Genomic DNA, 21543 nt, shown 5'->3' with positions numbered 1-21543 from the left:
TGTTGAAAATTTTTGCTTTCAGTCTGATTGGGAGTCTATCGGATGTTAGAATCTTTTTGTTCTTTTCAAATGCTGCCCAGCCTAAGCCAATTCGGTGTTGCACTGCAGTCTTTCCATCGTTGGTTGCGGATAGTCGGTGGCCAAGATATATGAATTCTGGTACTTGTTCTATTTGTTTTCCATAGAGAGTGAGATTGAGTGTGTTGTTAGTTTTGTCGGTTGTCATATTTTGTGTGGAGGTAAGGTGTTGAGTTCATCGATTTTATCTTCTAATTGCTTCATTTGGTCTTTTTTCACGAGCTTCTTCGACTCAGATTTAGCGATTTTATATTGAGTAGATGAGGATCCATGTTGTTTTCTAATTTTGTGTTTAGATTGGATGGCTTTTTTAGTTTGTTGCGACATCCAGTTCGGTTGGTCTTGGTGCATATATCTGGGAAGAACAACTTCTGATTCTTCCCGTAGCCCTGCGGTTATAGCTTCTTGTATGGACTCTGGGTCTGTCATTTGCTGTAAGGTGGCATATCTGTTTTGTAAATTTACTTGGAAGTGTTCAGCGACTTCTTGTTGTTTCATAAGGTGGGGTCTTTGGATTGGTTTCCGCTTCTGCTTCTGAGGCCATGAGAAGCTTATTCTAAATTTTGTACGTATCATTCTGTGGTCTGATATGTCAGGAGTGTTCAAGGTAGAGCTGTTCAGGACGTTTAGTCTAGAAGACGAGGTGCGTGATAGGATAAAGTCTATTTGGTTTTTTGTCTTCCCATCAGGAGAGGTCCAAGTAAACAACATTTTCTTTTTCTTTTGGAACCATGTGTTAGTGACTTGGAGGTTGTTTTTTACGCAGAACTGGCCCAGTAGTTCGCCTCTTGTATTTGCGGTCGCCAGAGTGTGTTTTCCAATTGATGACGGGAATGTTTTATGTAGTTGACCTAGTTTGCAGTTGAAGTCTCCCATAATGAAGAGGTGATCTCTTTTTGGTACGTTGTCAATGATAGCTTGGATTTTGTCATATAGTTCTTGGACTTCCTCATCGTGGTGGGAGGAGGTAGGGAAATAGCACTGTATGAGAACTAGTTTTGAGAATTTTCCTTGAAGACGTAACACAGCAAGTCTGTCAGAAATAGGTTGGTATCCTTCCACAAAGGGAGCATAGGATTTGTGTACCAGGAAGCCGACTCCGTTAGATCGAGAGGTTTCATTACTTGATAGGAACAGTTTGTGATTAGAAGTGTTATGAGTTGTAATTTGGCTTTTCATGACTTTGGTTTCAGCTAGGCCGACCACATCCCAATTCACATTTTCGAGCTCATGGAACATTGTTTCAAGTGCGTGACTGTTTAAGTCATTGATTGTCCTTGGGTTGTATGTGCATAGGTTGAAAATTTGTTTATTTTTCTTCTTGTTTCCTCTGTTCACTTGTCTTACATCAGTCCGAGGCTGCTGATGCAAACCCCTGGTCGTAACTGTCACATCAGTCCGGGGCTGCTGATGTGCCCTCCTGGTCGACATGCGAGGATCCGGAGGTAGCCTCCTCTTAGTGGCGATACTAGTGGTTGACATATTATTCCATGTGATTTCACGAGCCGTACTGCTTCCATGCTGGCTCATGGCAGGTTGGAAGAGAGTGGTTTGATTTTGTGACACCATCACTAGGAGATAGTCTTACTGGACTAGAGGGCTCTCCTGCCCTGGTCGAGGGACTACGTTTTGTCTGGCCTCTACCTTTCGACCAACCTGGCATGGGTGACCCTACCAGGAGCAGATGCTCCTGCCAGTACAGCTCTAGAGGTCATCGAGGCACTGAAACTCTCTCACCGCGTTAAGGTAGTAGTCCAAGAGAGACTTTGTTTTACATTCCATTAAATAATTCAACATGTGCTCTGATAATCTGTTTATTTTGTCCAAGAAACATCGCAGTGAATTCATTATATACGGTATATGAAAAGTTGGATGTTTTCAAGCTTGTTCACTTGTTCGAATTTGTGTATAAATATAAATGCGGAATTAGGCTACTCTGAATTGTTTCAGTATTATGATATATTTAAAATAAAAAAATGAAACCAGTTGATTGTATCACCCAGTTGCCAGGCGTTTTGATATGGTTTACCAATTTACTTAAGAAAAAAGGTTTATTGTGAACAAGTGTTTTTGCTAGAAATGTGTGTGTGCTAACTGCCAACTTGGTTGCACTGGGCTTCACAAGTCACTACTGTGTAGTTTAATCCTACAACTGTTTGCAAGTCTGATTAAACTAGGAAGAGTTTACTGATGGTAATCAAAACATGGGAGAAAATTGGCCACCCTCACACATGTGTGAGCTTTCATGCATTTCAAATGACTCTTTTAAAACAGTTTATGTTAGCATAAATATATAAATACTATTTTGTCACAATTAGACATACATATCAAGGTATTAAATTTAGGTTGACATGAGATATATTTTGTGAAGTCACAGTCTTTTTGAAAACATTAATTGTTTTCTCAGCACTGTAAAACTGGAAAGGCCATCAAAAAGAGCCAGGTAAACCTACAATTATCATTATAATATAATTTAGTTACCAAGTTGATGAGCTATAGAACATTTTTAATTTGCTGGGTAGCTACTTATTCCTGTATTGTTTTCAAGCAAATGACTACAATCATGTAATGCAGTTAACCAATTTACTCACTTGTATAACTGCTGGTATGCTATATACCAATATTTTTTCTTTTGTAAATACCATATCTATGGTTTGAGATTTAGAGATCCTGAGCAATAAATCAGTTGCATTTAGCCATTATATCAAATCAGGGATTCATAATATAGGGATGAGCAACTCGGCTGGATATCTGACAAGCGGAGTGTAACAGCGTTGCCAAATATTTTTTAAATTTTTAGAAAAACTATTTTTTTTGCATTTTTAAAGAGTAGTGCTCGCCCAAAGCTTGTCCGTTTATTTACGGGCACGTTTTGGGAAACTACTACTTTAAAAATGCCAAAATGAGATTTTTTTCTAAAAATTTAAAAAATATTTGGCAACATTTTTACACTCCGCTTGTCAGATATATCACCGAGTTAGCGATCCCTATATTATGAATCCCTGTATCAAATATAGCTAATAGCTATTACTTTCTAAAACCTCTATACTCTACAGTTTGTTTCACCCTAAAATGGGGAACAACAAGGTCTTCATTCAAATATCAAAAGCATTATGTGGCTAACCGATTTTATCTGTATTGTCAAATTAAAGCATAGCTTAAACTTTTTCAATTGACATGTCAATGAAAAAAAATCAAAGTACTGTTTTGTCATTAGGCTCATGTCTGGAGAACCAACTGGTAATGAGGAAACTCTGATGGATGTATTAGAACCAAAAAATGGGATTTCTGTTCATAACTCCCCTGCTCAATCGACCATGACTATTGGAAACAAGCCTGGGAGTGTGAAAAAATTGACTATCAAAAATTTCAAAGGTACCGGTACATGTTAATTGTTAATACGTACAGTATAATTTTAAATAGACATCAGTTTAATATGCCTGGTGGTTGCAAGCCTAGAATTGTGGTATTATATGATGTATTTTCTGAATTTATCTTGCACTATTTGGTACAGATTTACAGTTTTTGGCAGCCCAGTTTTTTTTTTGTTAAAAGAAGCTAGCTTTTAACATGCAATAATATGTATATAATGGTTTTCTATTTTTTGTGTTACTTATACAATGTTATATTATACATACAGTAGTAGCTTTTACTTATTGTTAACATATCATCACTATCAAAACATTGAGACTAATAGAAATAGCAAGAAACAACTTTGTCAAAATGAAAAAGACATCAACACTTAAAAACAATTTATGAAATGAATAATAATAATAATCGTATTTTTATTTGCGCCCATTGCGATAACATACAGTACACTGCGATCACAGATGTGATACAACAGACGACAGGAAGCGGCGAAGTGACATATAGTGTTTGAGTCAGCTGCTCCCCTTATTTTGGCTTGCCATTAAGTGTCTTTGCCGAGACACAGCCGCGTGCTCTGGAGCGGTGTTGAACTCGCGTCCTTTCGAACGTCGCGCAGACATTCTCACCACTTGGCTATGCAGCCGAAATGCTTTATCTGGGCGAATGCAAGCCAACATGGAAATTCCACAAATAAATTAAAACAAGAAAACTGAAGTATTTAGCATCATGATTCGCAATAATTCTATTTAAGAACACCTACTCAAAGGAAAAATGAATGGAAAACGAAATGGGGCAGACCACCAAGAATTTGGACTAATGATATTGCTGTCTGGTCAGGACTGGATTACAAAACTGCAAAAGAAACATCTCACAACAGAGAAACTTGGCGCTTTATTGCTTCCAACCCTCGACGAGAGGAAGGAACTTAATAATGATGATGAACCTATCATTAGGTTAGAGCTGAGTTAACTGCATGGCTGAGTGGTGAAAATGTCTGCGCAGCATTTGAAACAAAAGAATGACATGCCAACATAATTGGAGCAGATGACTGTATGTCCCATTTTCCCTCCCTCGTCATCATCGTATGTGCCTCTGGGGCTGAAGGATTATCTGACTGGCTGCTCTCTAGCAGCCTTCCAGTGTAATTCCGGAACATCGTGAATCTGGGTTCCCTTCTTCCAGTTGTCTTATGTTGCACCTGGAATTGCAGTATATCAATCAACTGTTTATTTTATAAAAAAAAGAACATAAGAGACATAAAACTATAACACACGCAAGTTCAAGTTTTGTTATTGATAGGGAACAGCGAAATGACCATATGGTCAACTAGTCACTAGTCAGTTGCCATATATATACTGTATGTTGTCACAATGAAGGGAGATTTAAAACATGATTATCATTATTATCAACCCATAGTGTTGCAAACAGAAATAAAACTATTTATTGTGTTATCCAGCATATGACATATACAACCAAGCAACCACACGGCATTTAACATAATCGATTAAAAATTGAACAAACTATAAGCTACAAACGTTTTCGGCCATACACACGTTAGCCCTTATCAAGTAACAAAAACAACTACTTATCATATCTACAATGAAAATGAATAACTGATCTAAACACTGAATTGAAAAACGAAATGCAAAATGAAACGGCAGAACAAAGGAGAAAGGCACATCACATGGCGTTTAAATTACACCAGGCAAAGACGCATCATATGACGTATCAAGAAAAGACGTTGAGTAAATAAGAAGCACCTGAGGCAAACAACTGTGTATTGAGGCGAGGATTGTATGATTTTATTAGCAAAGCCTCGTGGATTTTAGTGTCGAATTCGGTGAAACATTTACGCATAATTCTAAAGGACTCCAAGGATGGTTTGTTATTTGAACATGTTTGACAATCGAATATGTGATCTTTAATGGCACTTTGCTTGTTCAAATTAGTTAAATCTAAGTGCTCCCTCACTCTCGTGGCCAAATGCCGCGTAGACATACCGATGTATGTACAATTCGCGTCATGCGAACAAGTGAACTTGTACACGACATTTGAACACAAGTAGGAGGGAGTCCCAGATTTAAGCTGAAAATAATAGCCAACTTTGAACGTTTTATACACAGGAACAATATCCACGTTGAACTTCATTTTGATAAAACTTGACATATTACTGACAAAGCGTCTCGATGCTTTACCCACAAAGGGAACTGTAAGACAGTTTTTCCATTCACGTTCGTCCGCTTGAGCGTGCGTAGAACGTGAATCCAAAAACCCCCTCAGCACCTTATTGAAAAACCATGTGGGGTAGTTGTTCGCAATAAAACAAGACCGTAAACGATTGACTTCAACATTAAAATTATCAAGATTAGAGCAAATATCTTGTGCTCGCTTGAGCAGGCATTTAATTAATCCAGATTTGTAGGTTGAAGGACATACAGCATTAAAATTGAGAAGGAGGTTGGTATTGGTTGGTTTTCGCCAAACCCAAGTGTCAAATTTGTTTTTATTAATTTTAATTTCGACATCGAGAAAGGGAATGGTCTGGTTGGCTTTTTCTACCGTGAAAGTTATATTAGGATGTTGCGAGTTGAGAATGTTGAGAAACTGCATACAAGAATTATCATCATTAAATATAGCAAAAACGTCGTCAACATAACGTAGGTACAATTTAGGATGGCAGTTCACATCAGTTTCAGAAAAAATCTTTTGTTCAATATGTGCCAAAAAGAAATTAGCAAGCGTTGGACCCAGAGGCGAGCCCATTGCCACACCATCAATTTGTTTATATAATTTATCTTTGTATAAAAACATACCTTCGGTAGCTATGTGCAACAGTTTTATAAAAATTTCTTTTTTGATAGGTGGTTGGTTGGGTTGATCTTGCGAAAAAATACAATTGGCGATAATGTTTATAGTTTCTTTTAAAGGAACATTGGTGAATAATGACTTTACATCGAAACTAACCATCAGTTGATTGGTAGCACACTGGAATTTATTGAGTTTTTCCAAAAAATCGTTAGTAGAATTGAGCATGTAATCATTCGGTATATAAGGTTTGATAATAGAGTCCAAAAACTTTGCCAAACCGTACTCAGGGGTAGAAATCATGGATACAACAGGACGCGCGGGATTATCTTTTTTATGAACTTTGATAAGACCGTACAGCTTACCTGGGCTGCTCCCAGAAGGAATCAATTTTCGTGTTACGTCTGCATCAAATTCTTTTAGGTACTTTCTCACATAATACCCAATAGATCTTTCTTTGGAAATAATCGGATGAACTTTGGTAGTGGTGTTAATTTCTGTAAACTTTGTTGTATCATTTACAATACTGTCCAATTTGGAAAAATAATCAGAAGAGTCGAGAATTGCCGTTCCTTTTCCCTTGTCGAATTTGCATACTTTAATATCCTTGTTAGAAGATAGAGATTTTAGTGCTTTGTGAATGGCCTGATTTCTTTTGGACGCGCACAACTGTTTTGAGTTGTTCATGAAACGCTTCACAATAAATTTGATTTCATCTTTAGCTTCAGAATCTATGGAAATGTTCTCGTTCCGTTTTAAAGAGTACACAAGTTGTTCTACGTTTGCTTTTACGGTGCTCAAATCCATTTTCTTGGGGAAAATGTGGTGGTTGAGGCCAAATCTTAATGCTTCTTCTTCTAGCAGACTCAGTTTTTTCTTACTAAGATTAATTATGCAGTTAGGACTTTTGACTCTTTGTCTTCTCCACAAGTTGGTAAGCTTCAGCTGGTGAGTTTTGATGGTTTCAGTTGCTAATCGTTTGAACTGTTCTGTAAGCAGACAAATTAAACATGTTTTTTCACAAAAAGTAAGGATATTCAAGATCTGTCTTTTGTTTTCTTCATACTTTCTCTCTGCAATGCGTGTCTCTCTTCGCGTTTCGCTCAACTTTGTTCAAATAACAAACCAACACAAGTCAAACATGTTCAAATAACAAACCATCCTTGGAGTCCTTTAGAATTATGCGTAAATGTTTCACCGAATTCGACACTAAAATCCACGAGGCTTTGCTAATAAAATCATACAATCCTCGCCTCAATACACAGTTGTTTGCCTCAGGTGCTTCTTATTTACTCAACGTCTTTTCTTGATACGTCATATGATGCGTCTTTGCCTGGTGTAATTTAAACGCCATGTGATGTGCCTTTCTCCTTTGTTCTGCCGTTTCATTTTGCATTTCGTTTTTCAATTCAGTGTTTAGATCAGTTATTCATTTTCATTGTAGATATGATAAGTAGTTGTTTTTGTTACTTGATAAGGGCTAACGTGTGTATGGCCGAAAACGTTTGTAGCTTATAGTTTGTTCAATTTTTAATCGACTATGTTAAATGCCGTGTGGTTGCTTGGTTGTATATGTCTGTGGTTGAAGAAAGTGACCTCTTTACCAAAATTGTATTATCCAGCATATGATTGCAATTTGCATTTGTTTTCAGCAAAACCTGTTCTTCCTGAAAACTACGAAAAAGAAACGTGGCGTAAACTTGAAGAAGCCGTTTTAGCAATTCACAGGTGAGCCTGGTGAGATTTTTACACATATCTTTAAATTTATTTGCTTAACACTAATCTTCTGATTGTTTAGAACTTTAGATAGTTATTGTCAAAACGCACTTGTAGAAGGTGAGGTTGGTTTTTATGGCTGGGTATTGACATCATCCTGTCTTCTCCTGATCACCTTTATATAGTTTTCTGAAGATAGTGTGTCACTGTGTCAGTGCAGTGATTAGAATTGTAGCTAAGTAGTATCAAGTACATTACTCTTTTTCATGTATTCCCTTAGTACCAGTACTGGGTGCTGCTCAGGGTAAAATGCAAGGTCGTTTTGTAGGTCTTGGTGGAATATGACCCAGTAGAATATTGGCTTCACATTCCCTGACACAGAAGCATGTACAATTGTACATTTTTGGAGTTCAGTAGTCTACGAATGTCTTTCAATAATTCTAATGTATGTTTAGATCGTCTTTTATTCGCTACAGCTTAGAAGAGCTTTACAAAGCAGTGGAAAATCTTTGCTCTCACAAAGTTGCTAAGACGCTTTACGACCAGGTATTGGTGGTTTCAGAGGGTTGTTATAAAGTGAAGAAGTGATGATTACCTTGGGACTACCCCTTAATTGTTTTGTGTTTTTGCTTTTCATAAAAGTATCATTTCTTCCAAATTGTGTATCGAATCTGCCGAACTTATGCTCTGTAAGTCTGTGACAAGCTGTGAACTGTGTTTATTGAAATGTAAGCGTGCTGAACATTGCTTTGCGCACTTGCTTCCAGTAAGCACATGCAGTTGAAAGAAAGTTTCCAATCCATATTATATACCATGCGCAGTTGAAAAGCATTTGCGAGCGTCACATCAAGCAGCAGGTCCATGTCTTTGATGACGACATCACTGGTGAAATGTTCTTGCGTAGACTCGACCAACTATGGAAAGATCATTGTCAACAAACCGTGAGTGAGAGTGGCTAGTTTAATGATGAAATCATAGTCAAGTCGTATTTTCTCATAAATTTAAGGGTTTTGTTTGTTATATATAGCATGTAATGCGGTTCATGGTACTTTGTAACATTTTTTTTTTAATTTGAACTTTCATTTGCAGCTTTTGGTACACTGGTAAGTGGTAAACTTCTCTTTTTTTTCCAGATAATGATTCGTTGCATATTTCTGGTGTTAGACAGAACTTACGTTTTACAAAACTCAATGCTTCTATCTCTGTGGTAAGTCGTTTGTTAGAATGCGTATGTATTCGTGTCTCTGTGTATGTACTTAGTGCAAGTGTGTGGGTGTAAGGGGAAGATTCACAACACATTTTCCAATGTTATTTGTCCGATAAAGTAACATCGAGTGGGTTCAATTCTGGCCATTGTTTCTTTAAAAGCCAATCGATGTATCAAACTGTTTGTGCTTTGAGTGAGAAAGTTCAACTTGTTGGATGCTCTTGGTGTTGTAACAATCCATAGTATCTTACAGCGTTTAACTTTACGTCTATTTTTTATTGGATCATTTGTCATTTGTAGTTGACACATGGCCCCATGGTTTACCTCATTCTGAAACTCTTGTACGACGTACCGTCTGGTGTTTGTCTGCGGTTTCTCAAGCGAAGTCCCGCAAAGTGCTTCTAAAGATAAAAATTACTCAATAAAACAAAACAAGTTCAACCATGGTTTATGTTTTAACATTGTGGCCTTACTGGGGACGCCATGTTGTCACCTGATTGTGAACGGCTGGGCCTATTGTTTGGTAACAGTCTCATTGCTTGGCTGTGTTGCCTCCCTGGTTGTGGATTTTGTGTTATATGCCCGGTTGCCCACGATACTTTGCAACAAATAATTACAATCACCATTTGCAACAAGAGCAAATATAATGTGTTATAAGATCGCCCCACAAAAAGTGGTAAGCCTACTGTACAAACTACTCAAACTTTTAAAGGTAAAATATAATAATAAAATGCCAAATGGGCCCCTCATAAATTTTCATCATGGACCCTAAGCCTAAGTTCATCACTGTATGTTCGATTGCCGCAGTTGGATCGTTGGCGTTAAGCTTGCGTATTTGGAAGGCAACCCGAAACTTCAAAGCAAATTTAAAGTTTTCGTCCGATTCCAACTTTTTAGGGTGGAGCTTTCCAAATAATTAGAATTCTTTGCTAAGTAAAAACTGCAAAGTGTAGGAAAATAAATAATTCAAATACGAACACAGGCCTCTAAGCTTTCCACGGCTATGGCCGCCGTGAAATGGTTGAATGGCCTCCGAAACTACCGCGCCGGTAAGCCATGTTTGGTCGCCGGCTTCATCCTTCGAATTTGGCGTCGGCAATTGCTGAGGTAAATGCCAAAGCAATCCAAGAACAAAGTGTGAATTTCGTCGGCAAAAAAGTGCCGACGTGAATTGCGATTACAGAAACCCAGTCAGCAAATCAGACTGTAGACGTTGAATCAATGTAAAAACCGACTGATCTGTTATCTGGGTCCCCACTTCCTTAGTATTCGAAAATTCCTTTTGTCCACTCACCCACCTCGCTATACATCTACCATTGTAAATATGTTTCAGGACTTTGCTTTGTTCTTACCTTGGTGAACGCAAAAATACGACATCAATCAACGGATTTTTATAAACACAAATTTTTAACGGATTTTTTATTTTGGCTGCCGGGCGCGAGAATTTGGCCGCCGGGAAGAAGCTCTGGTAGGCCATGCTTGGTCGCCGGAAAAATAAAGGAGCTCAGAGGCCTGGAATATGTTAAAAGAATCATAAACAGACATAACTAAGCAACAACACTACATTTAACATTATAAAAACAAAAAACAACAAGCGAACGTTTTCGGCTAGTCATATAGCCCTTTTCAAGCCTATAAGAAAAAATACATTATTGCAAGAAATGCTAAAGAATCATTGGGTATCACAGCAAAAATATGGTCAAATCTAAACATTTGAGAAACTGCCTCGCTCAAACAAAATTATAATTGAAAATTACACAGCACAACGGGTCAAGTATTTCAGAGGTAAAATTAATTGATTGTTCAGACAAGGACTCAGGCAGATTATGCAAGAAAAGGGCTTGAAAAGGGCTATATGACTAGCCGAAAACGTTCGCTTGTTGTTTTTTGTTTTTATAATGTTAAATGTAGTGTTGTTGCTTAGTTATGTCTGTTTATGGTTTAAAAGAGTTACCTCTCTACCCAAATTGTGTTAAAAGAATCATCTTAGTATTTGTATTGTTATGCACCGTATATTGCGTCGTGACTATGATCTCATAATCCACATTGTCAGGGATCTCGGGCTTGATCTCTTCCGCGAGAACGTTCTCAGCCGTGACAACATTCGGGAACGTTGCTTGGCCGGACTGCTGGATTTAGTCAACCATGAGCGGTCTGGTGATTCCGTCAATCGTACCTTGCTTCGGAACCTACTCTCCATGCTCGGTGACTTGCAGGTGCAATGGAAAGATTGTGTCTTTTGTTTCGGACATTAAACGTTATGTTGCAGTACCAGCTGCCACACACAATTTACAATGAGCAAGGACTATTCCAGCATTTATCGTTTAAAACTTGCCTCTTTCATTCCTACTAGTACTATTTGCATTTAGAAATTGAAGTTAATTTTTTTTCTCTACTCTCATTTCATTGCTTGTAGCAACACGACCTCGTGTTTTTCCTGATAGCTCTAACGTTGTTGCAATTCACAACACCTTAATATAACGCCTTGAAAAATTAAGTTGTGTCTAATTGAAGAAACGTCTAAATAATATCGTGTTACTATTTCGTGATAGTTTAGGGGAATTTACTCTCAAGAAGAAATAGTCCTTTTTTGAATTTGCATCACAATTGGAATGTTTGAGCTCTTTCACATCTCCATTGCGCTTCTCAGGTCTACCACTCGATGTTTGAACGAAAGTTCCTACTCGAGACAGAGCGAGCATACGGGGAAGAGGGGCAGGTCAAACGGGCCCAGCTGGAAGTCCCCGAGTATCTGCTCCATGTAGAACGCCGTCTAGCGGAGGAACACGAGCTGTGCTTGACTTGTATGAATCAATCCACGCTGTAAGTCGTAATGGCGTGAAGAAGTAATACAAATTGTATTATATTAATTTTACATACATTATAATTCGTCTATAGTGCCTTTTGCAATGACGACATTTCGCTACAGTGACATTTTTTTGAAGGTTCCTTCTATGGACTAGTTATACTGTAATTTACAAGACATAAAAATTGTATTAAACGCAAAATACAAAGTATTTTTGTAATTACGCATTGCTTTCAAAGACTTGCCAATCTTGCGAACTTTTAAGTTGTGACCCTCAAAATTTTGCAAAATCACTTAATTGTACTTATTTTAGTGCTCAAATTTTGTTTGACTTTCAAGTAAGAATATTTTACTTTGTGTAGAACACAGCAGGATGATGAGTTGCTTGTAGCTTGTGCTTTTAATGTTAAGTGACCAATTGGAGCAAAATTTAATGCCATTTCGCAGAATTTAGTTGTTCAAACATACATCGGTAACCGGGTTAACGTCATTCTTCCTACAGCAAGGAACTCATCTCGTGCGTGGAGGAACAACTTGTCGCTAAACACTCGGAGTCGCTGCTGAGCAAGGGTCTTACGCCTCTAGTGGCTGACAATCGTACCGAAGACCTACGACGATTCTACAAGCTCCTACACCCCATCAAAGACGGACCCAAATCGATGTGTGCCCATTTCAACCGCCATGTTAAGGTTTGTCCACAATTCATTGCTCCATTTAGAGATTTTTTTTGTCGTATCCTCCAGGCTTTTGCGCGCAGAAGATTAAGTGGACGGGAAGGCAAGGAAGCTAACTTCGTGTCTACTTTCAGCCTTTAAGTGCCCTGCCAAAGACACACCAGCATGTCCTTGGGTGGTGTCGAACTGGTGCCCTTTCTCTAGTGTTGCACCAAGACTTTAATCTCTCAGCTATGCAGCAGCTGTCTAGAGCTGAAACTGTCAAGAGTAGTTGTACCAACTACCAATGCAATATTTGTGCTGTGTTCCTAGAAATTAAATAACTACAGAGATTTACGTAAAAGTTTTGTCAGTTTCTTTAGAAATGTCTTTTTATTAATATTGAAAAGCACAGAAATAGATAAATTGTTCCATAACTGGTTTAACATTCTCTTCCGTTCCAGAACGTGACTTCTTCCATTGTCTTGGATGAGAGTTCCGACTGCACGATGGTGCAAGATCTTCTCGACATGAAGGAACGGCTGGACAACATTGTGACAGATTGTTTCAACAAAGATCCTAAGTTCGTCGACGCGCTCCGTGGCGCGTTTGAATCGTCCGTCAACAAGAGACAAAACAAGCCTGCAGAGTTAATAGGTTTGCACTAACGATTTCCATACAACTTTTATTAAATTGATAATAGCCTGTCTTCATTATCAGCTTGGTCGCACCAGTGCCTGAGTCAGTTGAGTTCGATACCCCATCTCTACTGGGCAGTTAAAGTTTAAGTAGCTTGATTTTTGTATAGTGGTTTATAACCTTTTTCGTTATTGGCATTTCTTTGCAATCCAACCAGTTCTCGCGCTTCCTCTTAGAATGGCTGAAAAGGAATAGTCGTCTGCAGTTTAGAAAGTTTGTTGATACCCGATAAACAAGCACAGCTTCTTACGCCAAATTATTACTAACCTAACTTGGGTCAGGTTTCGCACCCCTTGTTAAGAGCAAGATTGAGTAGACGGAAGAAAATTTTGTACTTAAGCTTGATCGTTTGCAGCCAAGTACGTTGATCAGAGAATGAAATCCGGGAACAAGGAAGCTTCGGAGGCGGAGCTGGATCGTAGATTGGACCGGATCATGTTGCTTTTCCGCTTTATCCACGGTGAGACAATTCCGAACTTTCTTCATTAACTGATTTGTTAGTTGTGGTGCATTCTGACTTTTACTCGTTTTATTGGCATGTGATTGATAGATATATATTGCTTCCAATGAATGTTTTTGGACGACTGGATTTAATCGTTAAACAATCTATAACGACTTTTCTTGCAATTATTTGACTGTTCAGGCAAAGATGTTTTCGAGGCGTTTTACAAGAAAGATTTAGCAAAGCGCCTTCTAGTGGGCAAAAGTGCTTCGATTGACGCAGAAAAGTCGATGCTGTCGAAACTGAAGCAGGAATGCGGCGGGATGTTCACCAGCAAACTAGAGGGGATGTTTAATGACATGGCCCATTCCAAGGACCTAATGACTCAGTACAGACAAGTAGGTCGCATCTTTACTTGTTTTTGGTTCTATCTCGATCAGGGGTTTTCATGCTGTTTTTTTGCCACGTTCCTTTTTTGATTTTAATGAACCTATATGTGTCATGTACCATTTGCAACATTTTTTGTGAAAACTGCACGCGTTGAGTACATAAAACTAAAAGGTTTGTTTGAATTGTTTTAAACATCTTTTTGTACATTTGATGCGTTGGAAGGGATTAGTGCTACTTCTCAAACAAATCAAACCTGGAAAGTATTTTTTGGAAAGACTCCTAGTCAGTAAACTGAAGCTCTGACACAAAAAACATTGAAAACGTATCGCTTACCATCGAGGTACCTCTATTTAAACCGATGATTTATATCGTCGCTGCAGCCACTGGACTGTGTTGCTGTCAAGCACCGTAATATTAGCATTTCCATTTTGAGGTCCGTAGATAGGACGCAAAAGAAGCGATTCTTCTTCGTTCATGGTGGTTTTTACATTTTGTCACAAATTCCTTTCAGTACCAATCATCCCACAAAGACACCACATCCACCAGCGTTGAAATGACTGTGAACATATTGACCATGGGTTACTGGCCCACCTACACGCCTATGGAGGTCCGACTGCCCGCTGAAATGGTGAGTTGCCAATCTGCCATGGCCTCCTAAAGATACGGCCTGGTTTGTCACGTTTTGCTGACTCTTAATAACAGTCTGACTGTAGTTTCCCAGCATTCTCTATCTCATGTTGCACTGTCTGGTAATGTTACGACCCGTTATGTTTTCTGGCAGAGTTGATATTAAAGAAAATATGGTTATTATAAACACACCTTTGGTGAAACTGTTGAAGTTTAAAAATGAGGTTACAATAGTTGGTAATATAATCTCGGGCATGGGACTGAGGCGCGTTGTATGCCTCTTTCACAAGAGTGGCCAAGAGCTTGGGGACAACATTGATTGGCCGATATTGTTGATAATCTTTGATGGTTTGTTGTAGGTTCGACTTCAAGAAAACTTTCGAAAGTTTTACCTGAGCAAACATTCAGGTAGGAAGCTAACCTTCCAATCCACATTGGGGCATTGCGTGCTCAAGAGCAAGTTTAAAAATGTAAGTTGTTTGGAAGACAGCTTGATGCCTGTCTTGTCTATGCATAATGCATATATCCATACGCTGCTCAAAAATCGTTTAAACAAATACAGAGTTTTTGCTTAACGTTGTAACTCTTTAAAAGCGTTCTTTTCCCGGAATGGCCCGTTTCGAAGAATCCTATTCGAAGAGGCCGATTCGGAGAATTTTCAATTTGGAGACAGCCTTTTTCGGAGAAAACCTATTCGGTGATTTCTTAATTCCAGCGTCGGCTTCTGTTTGTTTAGAGAATTTGTCTGAGCAGTTTTTGTGTTTACCTTCCAACACCCATGCAAACGAGGAAGTTATTGTTTCAGTAAAGTAGATGTAAATTTGCTGATATCTTGCGGGTATATAGGCTATAGCGATATCTAGCAACTTTAGTTGAGACATTTTCGTGAGACTTCATTTGATTAACTACTGTTGTTATTAACGAAACGCCGTTTGACAACTGTTTTATTTTTTTCCTTGAGACTTTATTTGTATAACCTCTATTGGAAGCTAATTCCTTTGAATAAACAGATGCCACTGTGAGGTTTTAGAAATCTACGAAAAAGGCGTCTCCGAACTGGGATTTCTCCGAAGTTGCAGACCGTTCTTTTTCTATGCCATGTTTGTATGCTCTAAAAGCCTGTTAAATCAGATATTATCAGCTATTTGGAAACATATGCAAATTTCCAAAGAAATAATCTAAAATCAAAATGAACTTTCCAGGGTAACAAGGAGCTGCAAGTGTCATTGTTCCAAACCCTCGTCCTCCTCCTCTTTAACGAAGGTGACTCGTTTACCTACCAACAGATACGAGACGCAACATCCATTGATGAATCCGAATTAAAGCGGACTCTTCAGTCGCTGGCGTGCGGGAAGGCTCGGGTGCTGACGAAGGTGGGAAAGGTTGTTTACGATGGGTACAGTTGGAACAGGTCGGCAGGGATAAATTCGATAAGAGATTAAAAGCAATCACTGGGCTAACGAGTCATCTGCTTCAGAAAACGAAACTTGAATGCAAATTCTTCTCTAGGCATCAGCTTAATGGCAGTGAAAACCCTCAGAAAGAAACCAAGCCTTGTGCGATATTGTGATTTAAAGAAATATTAAACGGTCAAGCAGCCCCTCCATATAATTGAGGTTCTAATTTCAATTCTTGAAGAATATCCACCCATGGTAAAACTCCCTGGGCCACACTTAAAAAAAATTATTGCACCAAGATGGGATACGAAAGTGCATTGTTGAAGAGATATTGCTTTGCTAATAACTAAAAGCAACTTGCAATGATCGGGTTTTGTGATGCGTTTGGTTTGATCATTCTTAGCAAACCACGTTCAAGCGTACCTGCAATGTTTTATGGTTTTCAACTGGTGTCTCATCTCTCATCAGTGGCTGGGTAACACGAGTACTTGTCTGCAATAAAGTAGTGAAGAGCTCACACAAAAAGTGCTCAACTTAACACGTCATCACCCACTTGGGTTTGATCAAAAGATTGATTTTTGTAACTCAAGGTTCCCAAAGGCAAGGAAGTCGCAAGTTCCGATGATTTCGAGTTCAATTCCAGCTTCAGGCACAAACTAATCCGCATCAAGATCAATCAGATACAACTGAAAGAAACTGTGAGTATGAGGCTAGTTTAGACGACCGCCAGGCCTCCTGCGAGAACGTTGGAAATCGGAATACATATGTGTTTCTCTGATTGTTGAGCGTTCCTTTTATTGTGCGTATGTTATTATGTGTGTTTCTCATGGTCGTGTGTATTCTTTTGATTGTTACGTGTATACCTCTCACTGTCATGACGTGTGTTTCTGATTGTTACATGTGTGTTTGTTCTCAGGTTGAGGAAAACAGGGACACGACGGAACGCGTCTTTCAAGACCGACAATACCAGATCGATGCCGCCATCGTGCGGATAATGAAAATGCGAAAATCTCTTTCGCATCAACTTCTTGTTTCTGAACTTTATGAACAGTTGAAGTTTCCGCTAAAGGTGAGCGCCGCAAATTCTGAATTGTATGTCAGTCCACGTTTACAAAATAGGCTATTTTGAAAATTTTGTATTATTTCACAAATGTAGATAGAACGATCTGTTTCAGCCTGATGCAGCGGATTTGCTACCACCACAGCAAACCAGCAGCATAGGGCTGAGATAGTTTTATCTACACTTGTGAAATATGTAACGATCATGCTGCTAAAAGCGAAACATATTGCTATTAATCTTGTATGATTATTGCTCTTTAGATGAGGTCATGTAAAGAACATTTTGTTTACGGTTTACCAGTGGGGACTTTCTTCTTTAATTACAGCATCTAAACAGGTTGCATCGGCTTTATGTTCGGTCTTGCTTAGTTCTCTCGTTCATTTGACCAAGTGTTGAAGAGACAACCCCCATTTTTTTGCTTGTACCGGTATTACGTTTTATACAATAATTTGTAATGCCAGTCATCTGGAGTGGGACCTACGAATGTGGAAATGCCCGCAAAACCCGCACGTTAATAAACTAAACCCGACGATGATCGAATAGTCATTAAATCGAACAACCCAGACAGCAAATCAGTCGTTTTCTACAGACGTTGAATCAATGTAAAAATCAACTGGTTTGATGTCTGGAAACAAACTTTCGTTTTGTGAATTAGCTTCGTTTTCAAGTCTTAAGTTACTTATTTCTGGCGTAATGTGGATATCTAAATCTTAGTGAGATGAGAAGTATAGAGAAATAAAACGAAGTAACTTCAGCGGGTTTAACAGGATATATTACATACACAAATATAACATAATTAAAAATAAACTCTAACGTTTTCGACACGTGCGTGTGTCCTCATCAGGAATTGCATATCTGAGAAGTAGCTTGAAACAATCGTCGTTGTTTTGCAGCCGATGGACATCAAGAAACGCATCGAGAGCTTAATGGAGCGTGACTACATGGAAAGAGACAAAGAGAACACGACGCAATATCATTACGTCGCATAGCGCGGTGGACGCGATTCACAATCCAATCTCAGACTCGAAGCCAACGCGTGATGTCGGCCGAGTAGGGACCGCGATAACAAGATTTGACTGTTCATCGCGGCAGGTCGCGGGTCTTGTGCGCGGTTATTGGTTTGAATGAGGCCTCTGCAATGCGACATGTGGTCTACTCTCTATGTGCATTGTTTGGAAACTATCAATTCTTGTTGTTCATTGTTTCAAACTCTGCGAAGGTGTTTTTAAACATTGCAAGCGTCACAGCACAAGCAGAGATTCAGTTTGTGTGATTCTGCTTTTGCCCTTTCATTGCTTTTTCGTCTAACCTAGCCAGCAAATCAGCTAAATAGCCAGCTAAGCTTGATTCAACGTCCACAGACGTTGATTCAATGTAAAAAGCTACTAATTTTTTGGCTGAAAATTTTTTGAAAGAAAAAAGTATGTGGCTGTTTCTACGTTTGTACAACATTCTAACAACGAACTTTTGATACTTGTAATGAACCAGACCTTCCACAATGCTGGACTGCTGTTGTCACAATATTCGCCAATCCTTGAAAACAAGGCGCCGAATAACGGTAGAAAAATGTCCTCGAGTCTTTCCAAAAATTTATTCTTGTAGTACTGCTGTCTCCCATCTGGTGGATAATTGATAAACTTAATTTCTGGAACAACTTAGTCTACATACTCAAATCCTTAACGGGGTTGGCAGGGATTTTTATTTTATGACGTAGTTTCTGACAATGTGTGGATTGTGAAGTTAAGGTCAAACCTTTCAAAACACAACTTCAAACCATGATATTCTGTGCATCAAGATTTGGGTTATTGACGTGACAGTCAGCTGTTTGATCGGTAAGCTATATCAACTTGAGCATATCCGCCACACTGGGCTTTTGTATCCGTTCAAAAGTGGACAACAGCAGCCTGTCATGGGTTGGGTTGCAACGGAAGCAATTCATTTCCATCACAATGCTTGTACTCCCCAACAGCACAATTCTTTGCTATTGTAGCCTACATTGTACAAGGGGTTATTTTACGCATTTTCTTGCAAGTTTTGTGTAATAATAACATTGCACTCGCGATGTTTGGTTTGTTTTCACCTCATCCTTAGTGGTTGTAGGTCTGGGCTCGGTTCCATGTCTGGTCATACCGAAGACTTCAAAAACAGTGCGGATTATGTTCTTTCTTGCATAGCGCAGTGAGAATATGTCGGGTAATAATGTGATGACATCGCAAACCCGATATAAAATTGAAAATGAGCCCTGTCGCTAAAAGACCTTAGCTGTTGCAGAGCGATAATAAATGGTTTGGTTATCTTTATCCTCGGACTGACAAAGCCTTGATAGGTTATTCCTGGTAGCTTCGCATACTTGTAGAGGCTCTTGACGCAGGGCCGGTTACCGAGATTGGCAGAGTGAATAAATAAATCAGAGCTTTCCAGTATCATTCAAAGATGTACTTAGTCCGGTTTTCTGGACTCCTGTTCAGGGGCGCCGGAACGATTTTTGACTGGGGGGGCAAGATTACGAAAAAAGGGCACTTTTTTTACTAAAAGGCAAATTTTTTGTCAAGTTTTAAGATATAGCGATAATGCTAATCTATCAGCTATTCAGCTCACTATGTATTGAGTAATGATACTCAATACATAGTGAGCTGAATAGCTGATAAATTGATGTGTGTCCAGTGTCCAGTATACAAAGAAGGGCATCATGCTATGTTATAATGATGTAACCTACTGTCAAGCCTTAAAGAAGCCTGCGGCCTTGGCCGCTAAGTAGTGCTTGAATGACCGCCGGTGCTACCTCCTCAATCGGCCAAGTTTGGCCGCCGGTCTCTTCTAACCAATTATTTAATTTTGCAATAGAATGGTCGTGAACTGTCGAAAATATGTAGTATCAAAGAGTGACGTAAAATTAGGTCAGCGAGTCATAATCGCCACTGTTGCATTGTGCGGGGATATTTGTTATTGATGGAATATATCCAGCTGCAATCACCAGCGCTGTAAGTCTTGTTTGTTTATCTTTATCCTGCATTGCGGGAAAGCGGACTTGAGCGCTATGCATCGGTGTACGCCTTCCGACATACACCTGACCCACGCTGCAGCCGATGGCAATGTCAGTTTCCGGTTGTCTACTTTACTTATGACTTAAATTTGGTACTACCCATTACTCGAAATCGATCACTAGGTAGAGGCAATTATCGTAAAGTTTCTTGCCCAGAGAAACAACAGCAAGTGCGGGTGGCTGGAGTCGAACATGCAGGCTCTCGACTGCGAGCCCAACGCGCTAACCACTCGGCCACGGCTGCTTTGTTTGTAATTCTCGCTGTTTATCTTAACAAAGTCTTAATCCGAAGTGCTAATTTACATCGGCTGGCAATATTGTCGTTGTTATGTCGATTCGATGTTGTCGGACATTGAATCGTTGTTAAAAAGGAGAACTAGGTTAGTTGAAATCCAAGGGGAAAACATTTTTTTATCATATTTTGCAAAAATTATGCTTCTTTTAATAATGTCCTTCACATCATTGAAATACTTATTTTATTACCTTGCCGTCATCGTCAACACAATCATGTCGAGCGTTGTTTTTCGTTGCTAAAAAGAATTCTAGGGGAGTGGCGAACTTCTTTAAAATCAGCCACATTGGAGACACTCCTGCGAGTGTCGTTAGATGGTCCCGCAGTACTGGATTACAATCCCGATAAAGCAGTTATTGCGTGGTGCAACGATTCTATTGTAGGACGTCGCCCAGGCCCAGACTTCAACAACGCTAAGTGATCATTTTAATATTGTTGCAAGTTTAATTCTATTTACTTGTGCTATCGTTATTTTGTATTTTGGCCTCCAAGCACGCAGATTTGGCCGCCGAGAAGGAGCTTCCGAAAAAAAACGAGTTTTAAGGCCTGTACTGTGTTGCAAAATTTTCTGCCGTAAATATTATTTTGAGGCAAAAATGAAAGATTATTATTAGGCTAAAAGCGAATAGCAGAACTTGTTATATTGCAAAATGTGCAGTTGCTTACATGACTTTAAAAGGGCACCATTGCCCCCCCTGCCCCTCCATCTGCAGAAAATTTGAAGGCAGGCGCCCCCCCTGCCCCCCCGCTTCCGGCGCCCCTGCTCCTGTTCCACTCCGACGACTCTAAATATTGTGGAAGTATCGACTCCAATCTTACTCACTTTGCAAAACATAAACCACAATCTAATTTTTTTTAGTTTATTATAACAGCTTGTCATAGAAAGAAAATCATTTTTTTATGTGAAAAAAATTAGAAAATAAAACCATAATAATAATGTATTTCACACCAGTTGGGCG

The 21543-nt window shown here is 39.1% G+C and overlaps 2 protein-coding genes across 2 annotated transcripts; one reads left to right on the top strand and one right to left on the bottom strand.

The window, feature by feature from the left end:
- Positions 1–222: 222 nt before the first annotated feature.
- On the bottom strand, positions 223–1647 carry LOC145787880 (protein CFDP2-like). The gene has a single exon (XM_082599717.1). The coding sequence runs from the start codon at positions 1645–1647 to the stop codon at positions 223–225; it is 1425 nt and encodes a 474-aa protein (XP_082455843.1).
- A 747-nt stretch (positions 1648–2394) lies between these two features.
- LOC145787703 (cullin-4B-like) lies at positions 2395–19388 on the top strand. Its single transcript, XM_082599503.1, has 18 exons — positions 2395–2521; positions 3296–3453; positions 7905–7980; positions 8424–8514; positions 8790–8909; positions 9102–9175; positions 11229–11391; positions 11826–11998; positions 12484–12670; positions 13099–13291; positions 13689–13793; positions 13977–14173; positions 14677–14793; positions 15152–15262; positions 15995–16165; positions 16780–16887; positions 17106–17258; positions 18143–19388. The coding sequence occupies exons 2-18, from the start codon at positions 3300–3302 to the stop codon at positions 18236–18238; spliced, it is 2289 nt and encodes a 762-aa protein (XP_082455629.1). The 5' UTR covers positions 2395–2521; positions 3296–3299; the 3' UTR covers positions 18239–19388.
- Positions 19389–21543: the final 2155 nt, after the last annotated feature.

Source organism: Aplidium turbinatum, chromosome 18 (assembly GCF_918807975.1).
Source record: "Aplidium turbinatum chromosome 18, kaAplTurb1.1, whole genome shotgun sequence".
Lineage (NCBI taxonomy): Eukaryota > Metazoa > Chordata > Ascidiacea > Aplousobranchia > Polyclinidae > Aplidium > Aplidium turbinatum.
This window is presented reverse-complemented; position numbering and strand designations above follow the sequence as displayed.

Coding starts and splice junctions, on each gene's coding strand:
- LOC145787703 (XM_082599503.1), top strand. CDS start 3,300: ATGTCTGGAGAACCAACTGGTAATGAGGAAACTCTGATGGATGTATTA. Junction 11,392..11,825: donor CCATGCTCGGTGACTTGCAG/GTGCAATGGAAA, acceptor TGCGCTTCTCAG/GTCTACCACTCGATGTTTGA. Junction 14,794..15,151: donor TCCGACTGCCCGCTGAAATG/GTGAGTTGCCAA, acceptor GGTTTGTTGTAG/GTTCGACTTCAAGAAAACTT.
- LOC145787880 (XM_082599717.1), bottom strand. CDS start 1,647: ATGGTGTCACAAAATCAAACCACTCTCTTCCAACCTGCCATGAGCCAG.